General features: G+C 48.6%; 1 protein-coding gene across 5 annotated transcripts in view; it reads right to left on the bottom strand.

Annotated features, from left to right (window-relative positions):
- Positions 1-17,973, bottom strand: part of ece1 (endothelin converting enzyme 1) — a 30,835-nt gene extending 12,862 nt beyond the window's left edge. The window contains exons 1-4 of one of the 5 annotated variants that reach the window (XM_036531070.1): positions 17,818-17,973; positions 8,977-9,060; positions 3,464-3,602; positions 104-319 (exon numbers count right to left, since the gene is read on the bottom strand). In XM_036531070.1, the coding sequence (XP_036386963.1) occupies positions 104-319; positions 3,464-3,602; positions 8,977-9,060; positions 17,818-17,820 (442 nt within the window). In that variant the 5' untranslated portion in view covers positions 17,821-17,973. Of the gene's footprint in view, positions 1-103; positions 320-3,463; positions 3,603-8,976; positions 9,471-17,538; positions 17,643-17,817 lie in introns of those variants that run through there. The other 4 variants (XM_036531066.1, XM_036531067.1, XM_036531068.1 and 1 more) reach the window with 4 other exon arrangements.
- Positions 17,974-18,499: the final 526 nt, after the last annotated feature.

Raw genomic sequence — 18,499 nt, 5'->3', positions numbered from 1 at the left:
GTCATGCAAACGCATCCGTTTAAACAGGGAAAATCTTTGCGATGGTATGTTTGATAAGCTGTGCTATAAGACTTCATTTCCCATCATGCCCTGGGCCACTCACCCAGCATCTGCTTCATGACGGCCATGTTGCGCTCCCACAGGTTGCTGAAGGGGCCCCAGCGGGACTTGCCCTCGGGCAGCGGGTTGTTCCTCACCCAGCCCCCGCAGGCAAAGTTGTAGAAGTCGTGGCAGGGGTCGACCGTGCGGTCCAGGGCTCCCAGCACCGCGCTGGCCACCGTCACACAGGGCTCAGACAGACATAGGCCAGGGTGAGCTGCTGACCACAGGGGAAAACAGGGTCAGCCACACACACACGCACACGCACACACACAGACACGCACACAAACACACGCACACCGACAGCGGTCCTATACCCAAACCAAACTCTGGGAGAGTGCTGACCCATCAAGTGAATGCTCAGTTCCAAGCGAACACTTTCCCTATAATTCCTTGATTTTATAGAAAAACACACAATTATTTCCAACCACATGCACATCTTTATGGCAGTGTTAAAGACGTCCCGTGAAAACAATTACAGCACTGCATTGGTATTCCTTAATGTTTTGAAAATGTATAAAATGTGTCAGAATTGCAAAAGGAGCACAAGTGAGTGAAACTGTTGTTCTTGCAACACGACAGACAATACAATCCATGTGTACGACCCGCTCGAGGCGTAACTCAGAAGGGTGTGTGTGCCCTGCCAGGAATCAGATTCAAACTTCAAATCCAGATCAAACACGACCCAACTGCAAGCATGTGGAGAAAGTCTGTCAGGTCTTCATTTTGTCTTTATCTCCAAGCTGTATCTGGAACCTTCCGAAAGACAACATCTACAAACAGTCTTCCTGTCAATCACTGACAATGACTGAGACCAGAATGTTAGGATAGTGAAGTATTCAGATGAGAACAGCTAGAATGTGAGCGTAACAATGCCTCACAATTTCAGAGTCTCCCTAATGGAACCAATAAATGTAGCTATGAAGCCTACTGCCTGCAGCTACCCCAGCGTGGACTTGTGCACTACAAACACAAAATCTCATTTCTCACCATGATCCCATTCTGCCACCCCTGTCTGAATCCCACCATTCAGGGGAGTTGTTTATTGGACACCTGTCTGCTGGAAAGCTGCACCTGTCTGCAGCAGAAACATGAGCGGGGTGTTCACGTGTTCCGATCAACAAGGGTGATGATGTTGCTTTTTTTTTTTCCCACTTCTTCCTCCTCCATTCCCTTTCATAGGGCAGGGCCTTCCTTAACAGTTTGTAAGCAGTAATGTAATTAACTGTCTAGGTCCAACTGCAGTGAAAATTCAAACTGAAAGCACAGACATACTGCAGCCATCTGAACAGTAACCCAGCAATCTACCTTCACTAGCACTGGAACAGCCACGAGCACAATGATGAGACAGAGAGCCAAACCCCAGCCCTCACTGATTTATACATGTGACTTAAACTACCACATAAATATTCCGATAAAGACATTCTCAGCATTCGCACAATATCACATAGGGTACACAATTGAAAACACATTTCGTTGTAGATGATAAAAACCCATTTGTGGGTTTTAAGTATCTGGAAATCTTCAGGTTTTAAGATGGCTGCCAAAATGTACCAATGCAAAGACAGCAGCTCCTCCCTGCCGTTATCACCGCAGCAGGAATGACAGAGAGGAGCAGACGCTGCATAGAGCGGAGTCCTGCGGTCAGAACCTCAGCAGCGGCAGAACTGTGAGGCCCTCCAAAGAGGAGAGAGCTGGCGAGGATCTGAGACACACACACACACACACACACACACACTCACACACTCACACACTCACACACACACACACACACACACTCACACACTCACACACTCACACTCACATACTCATGAACACACTCACACACACACACTCACACTCATGAACACGTGCACACATGTACACACTCAGAGATGTGCACATGCATACAAGCACACAGGCACTAAACAGTTGTACTATTCTACTGGCCTCTATCTGTCCTGCAAGATTTATATCTGAATGCTGCACTACAGGTAAAGACTTAAATCTGTCCTGCAAGATTTATATCTGAATGCTGCACTACAGGTAAAGACTTAAATCTGTCCTGCAAGATTTATATCTGAATGCTGCACTACAGGTAAAGACTTAAATCTGTCCTGCAAGATTTATATCTGAATGCTGCACTACAGGTAAAGACTTAAATCTGTCCTGCAAGATTTATATCTGAATGCTGCACTACAGGTAAAGACTTAAATCTGTCCTGCAAGATTTATATCTGAATGCTGTACTACAGGTAAAGACTTAAATCACATTATTTCCATGGGTTTATTGTTATCTTTCTCAAGGAGAAACATTTTCCATGGCTCATTGGCTATAACTGTAAGGTGTTTTTGCAGGCTGTAAGAGAGAAATGGCGTTCAGTGGCTATAATATTGAGAGGAACAGCTGTCATTGGCTGTCTGAATCATGACTCTCATTGGCTGTGAGATCAAAGCCATACTGAACTGTATCTCTCATTGGCTACCACAGCCAGAGAAACGACTCTCATAAGAACACGTGAACCAGAACAAGATCCATGGATTAAAACACCTGTACATCATAGGAAGGCATGGGTTCATAGTTTAAGTTAATATTAGGGTTGATATTGTGTTTTATTGAGGTGTAAAGGTTATGTTTGGATGTGGAGCGCAGGAAGAATGTGGCTAAAATGAGCCTCATTGTAAGTCTGACTCACAATAACATTAACCTGCACCGGAGCAAGTCAGCCTCCTAATCTGTAATGATACGGAGGCAGGGAAAGAATAACAGCCCGAAACAAGGGAAGGCAAAGTAAACAGTCACCCGGGGCTCATATTTGGAGCGGCTGCCGTTTCAAACCCTGAAGTGTCACGAGCAGGGAGATGTGGGAGGTTGAATAGCAGGATGTGGTTTTTAGTTTCCCTTTAAAAATACAAGGAAATTGGTTTCTGAGCGAGGAAAACAAGACAAACATCAAGAGCCTCTGGCATCCAGCGTTACCCCTCTGAACCGTGCCTGGAATTTAATCTAAAGCATCTAATTGCTGAGCAATTTGTTCTCGACTTTGAAAAACAAATTTACTGCACTGACCTTTTCTAGTTGTTAATACACCAAGGTGAGATTGGCAGGCACAAAAATAAAGGAAAAAAACTGAGACAAACCAAAAAGTAACAAGTGCTTGAAATGTATCGAAGCCGCTCCGCTGTGAGGCCGAGCGGCCGAAGCCGCTCCGCTGTGAGGCCAAGCGGCCGAAGCCGCTCCGCTGTGAGGCCGAGCGCTGGCCTGAGTGAATTCCACCAATAGGATTAAATGTTTAAGACAAACACACGGACGCCACACAGCTGCAGAGGTGCATCATCCAATCAGCTCTGAGCGCCGGTGACGGAGACGGGCAGGCCGCGCTCACCTGCTCTGTAGTAGAATCCCAGGGTGAGGACACAGACGAACAGCGCCAGGGAGAGGCCGCACGCCAGGACCAGCAGCCTCTGTTCCGTGTGAGTCCTCTCCGCCCAGCACCTGGGACTGCGACCACGCCTCACAGACACCTGTAGCCACGTGGAGAGAGAGGGAGAGAGAGAAGGAGAGGGAGAGAGGTAGAGGTAGAGGTAGAGGTAGAGGGAGAGGGAGAGGGAGAGGGAGAGGGAGAGGGAGGGAGAGAGAGAGAGGGAGAGAGAGGGAGAGAGAGGGAGAGAGAGGGAGAGGGAGGGAGAGAGCAAGAAGAGTAGGCACACAAAAACATAAAGCATATGTGAGTGTTACCGGGTCTGAAAAGAGGGTACCCCACTGTGACTGGGAGGAAATAACAGCAGTATAGAGGACCTCGACAAAGTGAGTCAGGTGACTGTGAGCTGCCAATGGCGGCAGGCCTGGAATGCATAGAGCCTTTCTTACAGGGCAGGCAGCAGAGATGCACCTCACCACAAAATATGCGAAGGACAGGGAAGAGTCACTCACTGCCCAAAAATAACACAGCTCTACTCACAATTCCCAGGGACAGATTTCCCATCATGCTGTGGGAGGGACAGAGGAGATCCTGGTGGTCCTGTGCGCAGTCAGCCTCCATCACTGCACCTCAACAGCCAGTCCTTTCTCCTCATCCCAATGACCCTCTCCGGCTTTACTGACCTACTTCCTTTATTTGTGTTATTTTCACCATTTCCATCTGTATTTGCACATTATCAGAAACGAGTGGCTATTGTAGTCTCATTATCGCTCCATTTGTTTGCTATGTGCAAGTCCTGGCACCACAGCTCAGGGCTGTCCGGCCAATGACAGCACACTGAGCTGCGCTGAAGAGGCTGAGGGAGGCAGAGAGTCAAACAGACACACTGAAACTGCATCAACAAGAGCAAACTCAGACTCAGAGTCACTCCTGCTGCGCATGCTACTGTTTGTACCGTCAAATTAATAACACTTAAATTTTTATACTTCAGCACTTATTACGAGCACGTGCTCGACAGCCAGACCCTGAACCCTGGGCAGGAGCAGGTCTCGGACAGCATCCCAGAGCTGACTGTTAGCTTGGTGTTCCAGAGGCTTCCCTCCCCCGCGCTCTGAGGAAACACAGCCATTTGGAAACGGTTGTGTGTTATTATCGGGGATTTAAATATGCCAGAATATTCATCACCACCTGGCTCGGTTCTGCGATTCCAGTCATATCCTGATCATTCCCCAGGCAAATTAAATGAGGGTTTCCCAGGCTCAGCTCCTTCATTTGAATGAACAGACACTGTTAGCTTTGTGGACAGATACTCACACACAGATTCCAGTGCATTTTGCTTGTCTACTTGTCTACTTTTTGTCTACTTTTGTAATGTGTGCATCAACCATTTACTCAGTAATTCATTATAGCTACTCAGTTCTCCATAAATTATTTATTTCATGAGTTTTGGTCATTCTATGAAGCCTTGTTTCATGACTGAGGACCTTCACACCTTTAACTGTAGAGGTGAAAACAGCTGCAGAATGGAGGGGTTTAATGGATGCCATGGGTAAATTCTTATGGAATACAATCTGTTTCCATGGACACCAGAGGATCAAAGAGTGAGAGGTGTGATGGCAACATGTGGTTCATACACACATGTTCTATTTGCTGATGAGATATATTTTGCACCGTGAGCTTGTGATTGAACACCTTGTCTCTGTCACTGTTGAAACTAAAAGTGCTCTAATTTGGGTCCTGGATGAAGACAACATTCAAAGCGTTCAGAGCAACACTGCCAGCATCAGAACCCCCTGGTACCAAACAGATCTGTCCAGACCTGTGGAGGTAGGCAGGAACGTGGAGCTGAATGTACATACACAGTTCATAACAGGGAACTACCCATAATTCCAGAGTACCAGAAATGTTAAGCTCTTATGTTGTATGCATGAGCCACTGATCATCAACCAGCTGGAGCTGAGGGCTTGTTGAAGCCAGAGCAGAAGCTGTCATTCAGCAGCTTCCTTTGGAAACGGCATGGTTTACACTGTTCTGCACTGCAGCACTGAAAGGCTACAAACAGCTACAGGCAGTCCTGGTGGCTGTTGTTTCCCTTGTACTAAATGACACAGTTTATTTTATAAAGCCATTCATTTATGCTGTTGATCCTGAGCTCTGAGTAAACCCGTATCAAACTCAGTGAATTAGGCCCTTGGCAAAGGCCTGCGGAATTATCCACCCAAATGCTTTGGCTGAATTTGCTGACCGTTGGTCCTAAAAGGCCCATTATGCCAATCAGATTGACTCCCATTGGAACGGGCACGGCTACAGCCAGACTGCCCTCCAGCCAGGAGAGGCCTGGCTCAGCTCAGCTCTCCATGAGACTGCAGAGTGTTCATTCTCCAGACCAGCCCTCTCTCTCTGTCCAATCAGGAGACAGATACTCCGCAGGCCTCTCTCTCTGTCCAATCAGGAGACAGACACTCCGCAGGCCTCAGTCGGGTGCTGAGGAGAGGCCAGCGGGGGTCCATGGGAAATATCTGAACCCCCAGACAGTAAAAAATGTCCCCTTCAAAGTGCAGAGTCCCCAGGGGGATAAACTAGCACATATGAATATTCCCAGGAAGATGAAATTCAGCACGGCACCGAGTAGCAGAGATATGGAGCTCATTAAAAGACAAGAGTTACCCACATGTTAAATCCGAGCCTTAAGGAAGACAGGTCCTGTAAAATGAGATACTTTTGACAAACACTTACACGAGTGCTTTGAAAGGAAGCTTCTCTAAATATTAGAAAGAGCAGAGGAGAGCATTGAGACTCTGTATATGAAAGAGTTTAATTCACTGTGTACAGTCTGCGTTTTAAACTTGTGACTTACCCATCTGCCTTTAACTCCTTATGAACCAATGTGGATTCAGAATGTTTCCATACCATAATTCACACCATGACAGAAATGAATAGTAATTATAGAACTGTTCTGAAATGTGCAACAACACATTAGCTTTAAAGCACAGGTCAGTGAGTTCAAATGTGAAAAAAAAAGTCAGACTCTCGGTTAAAAAGCTGGCTTTGAACACAGGTACCATCCTTACCGCTTGAGTTATTCTTTATCTCTTGTCCTCCCCAGCCAAGCCAGTCTGGATAACCATCTATTATATTTCAGCTGAAGTACTGATCAAAATCACAAACACAGGCTATATAACGACACAAAAGAACCACAAAGAGCTCGCCTTCCAACTGCCACAAAAGCACATCGGCAGCCACCCGCCACCCCCCCCCCCCCCCCACCCCAGAGCAACACAGCCTGTGGATGCACCACCACTGACACCAGACCTGGGTTGGGGGGGGGGGGGTCTGTAGCCCATCCTTTTAGCAGCTGGGTCTCCTCTGTGCCTTCAATCGGCACATGTGGGGTGGGGCTCCATGTGAGGTCGGCCGAGGCCGTGATGGGCACATGTGTGCAGGGTTATAAGCGAGAACACAAGGCTGTCTCACAGAGGCACTGGGAACCACACAGCCACCTCACAAGGCCTGCTAAGGTACTCATCCACACAGCCAGCTCACAAGGCCTGCTAAGGTACTCATCCTTAGCCCCTCTGCATTTCTGCTAAATGTTAACTGGTAACTGCTAGCTTTACAGCAAATTAATTTTAATCAACATTTTAGATTTTGAGTGAAGTTACTCTTTTAAAGGCTTTTGAACTGGCGAACTGAAAGGGGACAGATGCGTCTCGGTCCCCTCTTCAGCCCCTCTTCAGCCCCCAGTGTGAGAGTGACGGAGCTCTGACCCATGATGCTGCAGGCCAGCCCGGGATTCAGAGCCAGGAGCTCCTCTGTGCAGAGGCGGGACACCACGACACCAGGTCAGAGCTGATCTGTGCTTCAGCAGACTGCAAGCTGCATGCCAGGACAGGGGACAGAGCTCGGTCACGCATTCTGCAGATCAGAGACAGTCCCGAAGGAAGTGGGAAGACTCTGCACCAGGTTTTAACCAAATTTATCCAAATTTTATACAGCACTTTCTTCCGCAAGAAAGTTGTACATTGCTATGGAAGGAAATGAGGGTTTCTCTGCTGTGGTTTCTGGGGTTACCTTACACTTCATTGGCTATGTGTAAGGAAGAACATAATAAACTCTTCATTTCCTATGGTGACAGCGCTTAAGACCTCTGCACCTGTGAGGCCCCATCGGAGATTTACTGAGCGCTTTGTCACGATGACAGCCTGTGAGCAGAGAGTATCTGTGTCGTCTCCCTGTACAGCCCTATCAGCAGAATGCAATAAAACAGTCAGGCTGGTGGACTAAGCCCTGGGAAACACTCCTCTACGGTAGTAAACGTGTCACAGATCAGGAAGTCTTGCAGGTGCACCTACAGTAGGGAGTGCTACGCTCCCCTGGGACCTGCTTTATACAGGGCAGAACTTCGGCATCTCCACCACCCAGTATTAGACGAAGGTAACATGCAAGCAGCAGCTGTATTCATGACACTGTGTCTGTACAGTGTTCGTATGTCTTTGGAACCAAATCAGTCCAGTAGTATTGGTTGTTACTCCTGTTGCAGCGAACCACACCCTCTGTAACTCTGTTAGGAATCTGTCTGCTGCTCTGAATGGATCTGGTACCTGCTGATTGTCATGCTGTTCAATACCATTCAGAAAAGGAGTAAAGGGTCTGGGAATAGCCAGGGGTAACCTGCTGTCCTGGAACACCGCGTCCACGGGTGCATTTACACACAACGTTCTCGCAACGTTCCAGTAACAGTTTCAGTGGCATCGTCATCCCTTGTCTCCAACCTCACCGTAACATTGTGAGGACATAGGGTGAACATTACGTGGTGCTTCCACCCCTCATGTGTCACATTTTGAGCAGACGAGGTTACTCTGCTGGGCTGTTCTGCAGGAGAGATCACGCTGCTGATCTCGTGATCTCAGAGGGGGGCAGAGATGCTCTGCTGGGCTGTTCTGCAGGAGAAATCGCGCTGCTGACCTCGTGATCTCAGAGGGGGGCAGAGATGTTTATATGGGCCCGGGCACTCGGCTGGCTGTTTGCATTCTCACAAGGAAAAGTTTCAACTTCCTGATTCCAAGACAACCAGCCTAAAACACAGGCGCTCAGAGATCCTTTATATCAGTCTGAAAACAAAGAGGTCATGAGACAAAGGAGCGCTTTTCAGCAGAGCAGCCAAACTCACAGGCGGACAATGGAGCTGATTTTACTTCTCACACAGGGCTAACACACAGCAGACAGCGGGCAGTGTGGATCTTAAAAATCACACGGGCCTCTGCGGGTCTCCGCTGCCTAGAACAGGAACCCGGCAGGAACTCTGGGCCAGAGAACCTGTGCAAACCTGGTAACACAGGGCAGTGAGGTCTGTCTGCCACTCCAGGATAACCAGCTCCCTGGAACTTACATGGGAAGCAGTGTGAGTGTGTAAGCATGTAAGTGTGAGTGTGAGTATGTATCTGTGTGTGTAGCCCGCATGGTCGGGACGCTCTTACCTGCATGGTGGTGGGGTAGATGTCGTCCACAATGGAGTCCACCAGGTCGTCGTCGTCCAGCGTGGCCCTCTTGTACGTGGACATCTGAAAGGTCAAGTGCAGAAAAGACTCCCTCAGCGCCTCCATGGCGGGGTCGAGGCCTGTGTGTGCGAGTTTCAGGGAATCCTGGGAAGGTTTCCCCCCCTCCTGCCCACGGGGAAGTGCGTCTGTCTCATTCAGTCCTCCGCTGACCGGAAAACCGACCCGTCTGAACCCGCTGCCCAGCTGCCAGCGCCCCGAGCTCCCTGCCCCTCCACCCTTATCTCAGCCCGGCACACCGACGAGCCGCAGCCTTACAAACAAGTGTCAGGATTTTAAAAAAAAACCTTCTTCCCTTCAGCAGGGGCTTCCTGGAGTCATCTGCCCGTCACAGCGAAAGAGTTCAAGCGCTTTCCCTCCCTGCTTCTAAACCTCAGTCCCACCAGCCGAGTCAGAGCAACCCAAACCCTTCTCTCACCGAGGAGAGGAGGAACTTCTGAAAAACAGGAAGGAGATCTGGTCTGATTAACTCAGGCGTGTGTTTGTGTGTGAGGGAGAGAGAGAGAGAGAGAGAGAGAGAGAGAGAGAAAGCAGGACGACGTGTTTGAGAATGAGCATTCCTCACTGCAGTTTCGCTAACATTTGGGAGGGAACTTTTGGGAGCTAGTTCCCGCCCACACTCTCCCCTTCCTTCAGACATTCCAGGACAGGGGCGGTATCCGCATGTCAGGCCACTCCCCTTGCATGCTCCCAGCGGTTGTCTGGGTTACAGTCAGAGAGTAAATAAAGCTGGATGTCAAATCTGCCAAGCTTTTCTTTTAATTAATTATTATTATTTTTTGTTACATTACATATTTTCTTAGTAAATGCGTGTCCAATCTGGTGAGCTAACATTTTTGCATGTTATCCGTTTAAACAGCGGGATATTTATGTAAAGTGGTTCAGGCCAGGCACCCCGCCGGGCGGGAGGGAGTGGATCCTGCAGCCCCTCTGACGTCACAGCCGCCGCTCTGTGTGGTCTGAGACGCACCGCGACTCTGTGGGTGCGGCAACGTGGTCACGAACGTCCCCAACAAATCAGGAGCAGCGCAGTCGTAAAAATGACAGCCATAAAACGGCAGGAAGAACAGGAGAGGAATTCTGCCGCTTGTTTACTGCCTGAGATCACGCAGTGCAATAACGAGAGGACATCTTTAAAGGACGGACCTGCTGGGTGATCCTGAGGTCACCTGCAAATGAGCTGCCTGTAACTGAAGGATATAGAATTCTTCTCGCATGAAAGCAAACATTCGAAGCACAGAATGGCTCTGCATTAAAGCTGCTGAACGACGCAGACATCATTGCTGAGCCTTGCAAGAGAAAAATCCTAGCTTGACTTTCAGAACTTTTCTCACTTCATAAGTATCTCCACAGATAAACTGCAACAGGTGGTACTCATTTCTCACAGAGAAGTATCATAGACACACAGATTACACAGACTAACCTAATCTTGACACCTGAGATCAGAACCATCTGTATCCTCATTCCTTACGCCCCACCCCCACCGCACTGTCCTATTCAAACAGTGTATTCAGCTCTATATCCGACAATAAAAACCTCTCTTTGGTTCACTTTCAAGAACTTAACTGATTTAAAAAGACAGTACACACTGGAAGACACGCATGCCAAATAAGACGTGTTATTAAACCAGCAGTGACTTCCCACATAGCAGTCCCGCGGAAGAGGCCCTCACAGCCATCCCCGCTTCACGCTGCAGCTCGTCTGAAACGTGTGAGGAAAGTTTCTTTTTGTTTTTGTTTCTTACACAACATGATGATGGGTTTGGCAGGCTGATAATCTAATGAAAACACAGTGTAACATTATCTCACAGTCCTCATGCAAAGCACAGGGTCACCTGCTGTGAGGTGGGCCTGCCTCCCAGCCAGAGCACTTCTTTACTGCCCAGCCTTTCCGAAGTGTGTTTGTTTGTTTGAACCCCCTCCTTCAGCTCGCCGGGTCTCTGTCACCCCTCTCCCGAATCGAGCAGCTCCGTTCCCACCTCCTCACCCCCCGGCGGGCACGCGGCCTCCACGAAGGCGGGAGAGGCACAGGCCATCCCGGGGCCAGCCAAACCAAGCCACCCCACACCTGCCAACTCACACTTCCAGCGGCGCTCCAGACACCACTGGCCGCCCGCGCCGTGCCAAACCGCACCCACACGCCCGGGACCGGCTGCCAGGCCAGGGCTACGGTCAACCACCATAACCACGAGGAGACCAGCTTAACCAGCAGGGCTGAGGGACCCGAATCAGGGCCACTGAAGGGCTCGCCTCAGGGCCACTGAGTGACCCGTCAGAGGCCACTGAAGGGCTCGCCTCAGGGCCACTGAGTGACCCATCAGAGGCCACTGAAGGGCTCGCCTCAGGGACCACACACTATATACAATTATTTATTTATTTACTATCCACCCCCCCCCCCACCATCACCGAAAAAACCTCCCGTATTTTGAAACCTAAATTCATTCATCTAAAACATTCAACATTCATCTAAAAAAAAAACTCTCAGCTTTTTTTGCAGATGTCAGGCATCGAAACTCAGAGGCACACACAAATATATGAGGTGGGCTCTGTGCTCTTCCAGTTTTCCAGTTTTGTCTGGATGCATTTGTCTGCATTTGCATTTGGGGACTTTGGGTGGACAGTCAAATCTGCAGGACAAAAGCCTCTCCTGACATAACAAACAAAAGCCTGACACAGGAAAAACCTCAGGGATAATATGGAAGACAGAGAGAGAGGGGGGAGAGAGAGAGAAAGATAGAGAGAAGGTGAGAGAGAGACAGATTCAGGTTTTATATAATCACTGTTATTTTTTAATATAGTCCTTTCCTTTATTTATGTGAATTCATCCTTTTTACTTTGTACTAGTATTACCTTACATTTACATTAGCATTTAAAGTGTTGTTGTATCATATACTTCAAAATTGTAACCCTATTATGGTAACACTATACATCGTAAATTTAAGTCAAAGCACAATTTGAATCTGAATTTCTGAGACGGAGAGAGAAGGGGATATAGAGAGAAAGAGTGATAGAGAGAGGGGGAAAGAGATTAGGAGAGACAGAGCGAGAGAGAGATCCTTTCGCAGGGTCCACTGCCTGGAATTTCCATTCATTTGACTTCAGCAGGAAATGGGAGACTTTCTGGCATCGGGAGGGAAATATTCTCCCTGAAGCCACATCACTTATCTGTCTCTCCCTGTGGTTTCTGACTTGGCCAGTGTTTTGCAGGCGGTCGCCAGTTGACGACGCTCTCAGCTTAAAGTCAAGTTGGCCTGAGGACAGGCTGAACGCGTTGTGCTATGCGCCGATTTCGCTTCACCCAATAACAATAACACCAGGCTGCCTGTTCCTGCAGCCTGCTAAACGCGAAAACAAACACACTCACACATTTCTGCTAAGGGCATGCAGAGGGTGTAAGTGTTTTTCTCCTATCTAACCTGGCCGGCTTGTGCGAAGTGGGAAAGTAACTATCGCCTGCGCTGCGGACTGTCATTTAAACACGACTCAGTCCAGAAACCACGATGAGGGAGATGTGAAAGGCTATGTAAACAGCTGGCACCGAGCATTTGGCAAATCGCTCCCTTCCACAATACGCAGCCACACGGCTACTGTACGCAAAATGCAGCCATCGAAATACAAAATCCTCAGTCTGGAGAAGGTATTCATATTCAGACGGTGTCAGAAGGTTCAGATGTATATCAAAATATCTTAATACACAAATGATAAAATTTGTTGACACTTTTGTCGTTTTTAAGGATCCCTCACCGAAACATCTTTTAAAGTTACATATACAGTTTTGCAAAACAAATACATGCCACGCTACACACAGGGCAGTGCGTGCTGGCACGTGGCAGCAACTGATATGTGCTGTAACATACACAGACATGCCAGACACGCTAATGCATGTGGTCCAGTGAGCAGCACTCTCACGTGCATGACCGTTACCGCGGCAGTGCAGGCTGAGCTTGGCGTATCCATGGCACTGGCCCATTCGGGTCCTGGCACACACCCACATTTGGACACTTTCTTGGCAGCGGGTCCCAGGCAGATGCGACCGGGTGCATTCCTGTCGAGGCCACAAACGGAGCAACTTCAAACCCAGTGAGGTCAGGGGCCTGCGGCAGCCACCTGCAACCCCCCCCCCCCCCCCCCCCCACCCCTCGCCATTCCATTCCGCTGCTGGGATCCGAGCGCAACACGCACTACAGCGCCCGGCGAATGTGTGAATGGGCTGCTGCTTCCTGCCTGCGGCTGCCTGTGGGTCACTGCCTCAGGGACACACACTCATCCTCACTTCCTCCTCTCCCCTCCGGTCTCTCTGTATGAGTGTGAGAGAGTGTGTGTGGGTGTGTGTCTGTGTGTGTGTGTGTGTGTGTGTGTATGTGTGTGTCTGTGTGTGTGTGCATGTGTGTGTGTGTGTGTGTGCGTGTATGTGTGTGCGTGTGTGTGTGTGTGTGCATGTGTGTGTGTGTGTGTGCATGTATGTGTGTGCGTGTGTGTGCGTGTGTGTGCGTGTATGTGTGTGCGTGTGTGTGCGTGTATGTGTGTGCGTGTGTGTGCGTGTGTGTGCGTGTATGTGTGTGCGTGTGTGTGCGTGTGTGTATGTGTGTGCGTGTGCGTGTGTGTGCGTGTGTGTGTGTGTGTGTATGTGTGTGTGTGTGTGTGTGTGTGTGCGTGTGTGTGTGTGCGCGTGTGTGTGTGTGTGTGTGTGTGTGTGTGTGTGTGTGTGTGCGCGTGTGTGTGTGCGTGTGTGTGCGCGTGTGTGTGTGCGTGTGTGTGTGTGTGTGTGCGTGTGTGTGCGTGTGTGTGTGTGTTGCTACCCTCCCTGCAGCTCTCCCTCTGTCAGCGACTGCTTCTGCTGGTGGGACAGAAACAAAGTGTCAGGATTTCTGCGGTTGTTGCCAAAAAAGAGGATCCACCATTTCCATTGTGTTTCCTGAAAGGAAGAGACCAGCTGTCCTTCATCAATCTATTTAAAGACAATGCTTTATCTTTGAATAATGCTCCTGGATAACCTACTTCCATGGCACATATCATGTCACCTCTCTCTGGACCCCTCCCTCTTCAGCCTCGAGTGACAAACGTCCGAGATTTTCCGTGAAAAGGAAGACGATATGGAACAATTTTGAAATCCAAATCTCCTCCATTGTCTTTTCTTGTGTTCGGGTCTCAGGATATGGCTGACACACTCTGGTAACCTTACATCCTCACAGAGTGTGCTCAGTATTACCTTCTGCTGATAACAGCTGATTAACACTGACACGTTTGAGCTTTGGCATTCTGGGAAACGCTGAGGTCATCCACCCCTGAGAAAGAGTGTGGGCTGAGGACATGGGAAAGAGAGTGAAGGCCTCCTCAACCTTCACTCTGTCACTCATCACCCCTTTACACTTCTGCGTCGCCCCACCCTCACACGGCCCCCAGGGTCGCTACCAGGAAGCCCACTTAAGATCATCCTGTCAGGCAGCACTGATAACCTCAGGAGGGAGAGAGAGAGGGAGAGAGCTAAAGAAAACACTCTGGTATGATACCATTAAAACACCACCAGCACAACAGCAGGTAACAGCTGTAAATGCCCTTCTGATGCTGGCAAGACTTGAGAATCTACAATGTCCACACGGTCACAGCATGAGAGCAGCAAGACCCGCTGTTTCATGGATGACAAAACAAGATGTGAGATACAAACATGGAAACCAAGAAGGCCATCGGCCTCAGCTGAACTTGGCCAGTGCCGCTGGAACTGCACCAAAGTCATCAAGACACCAAAGCCCTTGAAAACCGAGCAGCTTTCATTCCATAAAGGGCTGATTCTGTCCCCCAGGTCTCCTCACTGCCCTTTATGTGACTCAGTGCTGTAAGGTGTCGGTGGGTCCGTGTGTCTGTGATCATCTCTTTCCCTGCCTTCTCCCTGTGCCTCACACACCTCATGCTGAAAGGCAGACAGTCACACACACATTTGCAAGACAAATATGCATGACAACAACTGTCATTCAGGGATTCCACTGAGCTTCCACAAGCCTTCACTGTAAAACAGATCATATAAAACCACAGAATCTGACCTTACCAGGCTAGCCTGGCTCTAGCTGTGCAGTGGGAGAGGGCATCACTGACTCCCAGTATGCACAGCAAGCACAGCCCGCCCCTAACACCCTCTGCAAGCACAGCCCACCCCTCACACCCTCTGCAAGCACAGCCCACCCCTCACACCCTCTGCAAGCACGGCCCGCCCCTAACACCCTCTGCAAGCATGCGGTAATGGCACAGCAGGGTGGAGGACAACGCTTTGGGGCTGAGAGCTGGGGGCGCTGCCACTGCCCTACCCCTCTCCCCCTCAACCCCTGACCTCAAAACATCACACAAATAAAGCCTCAGTGAAATACTGCTCTACGGTCATTAACATTACGCTAAGTACCTTTCCAGAACATTTCCCTAAACACCAACAAGCCTTAAAGTGCATCTAGTGTTTGCTCCCTCCTAGTTTACCTTGCAGCAATCACTGAGCAGCTGTATCACAGGGATGTCTTTGTCGCACCAACCGCTCTCCAAGCAAAAGCCTTTCAGCAGGTGCCCTGGGAAACGCCCGCCCTGTCCAACAAAAGGCGTTCCCTGGGTTTTAGGTTTCTCACGATGCAGACGCACACGCCCTTCGATGGACGGCATGGGCCCTCCCTGCCTGTGGACACTGGCGGTCCCGACCCCATGATGTCAGCGCGGCTACAGCGAGGTCTTCCTCTCCACGTTTCCTTTGGAGAAAACACCCTGATACCGAGAAGACTGAGCACAGTCACCATGACTAATGTGTTCCTTTTTCATCTGACCGTCACAGCGACGGGGGAGAGCGCAGGGCCCACAACGCCCAGCAGCCTCACCATCTCACCCAGCACAGAGGGCAGGATCAGCCTGCCCTGCAGAGGAATATCAGGGTCTCTGCACACAGATGTGTGCAAACGCGTGCACACACTGGCATGTGCACGCATGCATGGTCTGGTTATGTTATTTTGTCACATTGTGATGCCTCAGTTGAAATCAGCCTTATATTAATGAAACAATATCATATGATTGTGTGTTCATTTTGCAGTCAGGCTCTCTTTAATCCTATAAACAAATGTATTAAATCTGTCAACAAAGTGACAGAAGAATTCTCGCCTGGGAACTCAGACAGAGGTAAACTCATTCCCCTTTGGTTTAACGGCACAGCATTAGCCTGTAACAGCACTGGGGCTGGTTTTATCAGCATTAGTGTGTTTCTCATCTGAGGCCTAAAGGCTAGGTTGACATTGTTTATTTTTTCCCACAATGCAATGGGTAAAATTAGTTGTAGTGTCGCTTGTGTCATGCCAGGCTGCTCCTTTCTTTTTCCCTCAGATTGCCAGATGATTATTTACGGGTTGTTTTTATTAGCAGGGCAGTTTGGTGGCCTGCGCATTCCGACCCCTGCGCTTTCGCAAAGTGAAGGACTATTTTCAGGCTGCTCGGTTACCGCAAATTTTACAGCTGCTCCGTGTAATTTACATAAATGAAATATAATCACACTGTGACTTTATCCACAAGAAAATAAGACTGTCCGTTTGCTTATGGAATAATGATTAATGCGTTTTGACCGTAAAAGAACTTCAGTTGCATAAACGCATCTACATACAGACGCTACACACCCAGAAGCCCGTGCACTTTCGCGGAGCATGAGGACGCACAGCTTGGTGACGCGAGCATTGACACCGAAACGCCTGGCAACGGAGCGATAAGGCGACATGAAAGCCCCGTGTTCAACAGAGCAACCACGGCCGGGCTTTACAGCAGGCAGGCACACCCGAGCCGGCGGTCGCGCCGTGTACTGCCTCTCCCGGCTCAGGTGTTTGGTAATGAGTAACCATAAGGACAGCATTATAATGATAATAACCCAGCCAGTCAGGATTAACCCTGCCTGGTGCTGAAACCACAGTAAGATCCCTGATGTTTTAACGAGGCAAATCTCCAGAGCAAAACATGGCCAGTCTCTAATCCTTAAACTAAACCTTGAAACCACCAAACACGTCAGGACACACTTAAAGCTTTTACAATAGGCAATATGTGGAGTCCAACACTAAGCCTGTTCTACAGGTTTTCATATTTTCATAGGAAATGTGTTAGTCCATTTTAATCACAGATTTAGTGTTCCGATGAAGAAAATATGCAATTTTACCAATCGGACATGAGATCTTCATAACATACAGGAAGTAAAACACGCTAGAATGACACATATCCTCCTCATGCTAGCTCCTTCTTAGTCACTTATCTCTCAGATAGAGAAAACCGAGATAAACAATTTAGTTAAGCCGACTCGGTTCTTCAGGTTTGTGGCTTACCCATAAAACTTCGCCCCATTTCCTTTAGTTACATTATTCCCAGTTATTGGCTACGTAACTGATCGAACTTTGGATTATGTTCATGTATATCAACAAGCCGACAGTTCTATTTGAGCTCGACGTAAATACACGTGGACAGGAATTATGAGCCCCCCTTTACTTACGGAAAACACATTAAACGTGAAATTAAATAACGATCCATTATTCTTTTCACTTCTATGCCTTTTATAGCTTCTGTCCGACAGCATCGGTTCGGAGAAGTATCAGATCGCTCTCTGCTTACACGCAACGAGTTAAAGAGCAACGTGACAGTAGACCTTGATGTTACCCGTGTTTACAACATGTACGTTCAGATCAGGAATGGGCTGGCACCTCGTCAGGCACTTTAAAACACGTTATTCAGTGTACACTGCAATTTAAGAGGCAAATACGACGTGTCTTACCATTGTTCACTTCTCTCCTCTTCTCCAAGGCACTTAATTTTCACCCCCTTGCAACTTCTTCAGCCTGGCGTGTAGACTAACTCACCACACTTTTAAAGGGACAGGGTGCTATCCGTACGGACCTGCCGCGGAACGTTTACGCACGAACTTCTCGCTAACCATTGCATTGCCGCGGAGATTATTATAGTAACACAACCGCACCAATAGGGCGAAGAAAGAGGGTGGCGATCGGGTTGCTAAAGACCAATGAACTACTAGGAATAGGCGGGCCTTAAGATTTCTAACTTTAACCATTATATTGCATGAGAGACAAGATATACACTGAGCATTATGATGTCCGCGTTAAGGGTTAAAGAAAGACGCATAAAAAATGTATCCAAACAAATCTATTTTATGTCATAAACAATTGAATTTAGAAGCGGCCAGTTGTCGTAGCAAGAATCGGTAACTATGACCATGAACACGTGTCAATATTTACTGTTTTTTGTCGTACAGTGGAAATCTTTTCACACAACTTCCTGTCGGGTTTCTTGCACAGTCAAACCACATTTTACCACGTGTCATCCACGTATTAACTTATCGTGTTAGGTTTTATCATAAAACGATCTAAGTCAAAACACTACAGCGCGCTTCAAGGCCAAACGTCTTCAGTCATATTCAGCTGTCAGTATGCAGCGTTAAG

Source organism: Megalops cyprinoides, chromosome 6, assembly GCF_013368585.1.
Source record: "Megalops cyprinoides isolate fMegCyp1 chromosome 6, fMegCyp1.pri, whole genome shotgun sequence".
NCBI lineage: Eukaryota > Metazoa > Chordata > Actinopteri > Elopiformes > Megalopidae > Megalops > Megalops cyprinoides.
The sequence above is the reverse complement of the archived record's forward strand: the minus strand, read 5'-3'. Positions and strand labels throughout refer to the sequence as shown.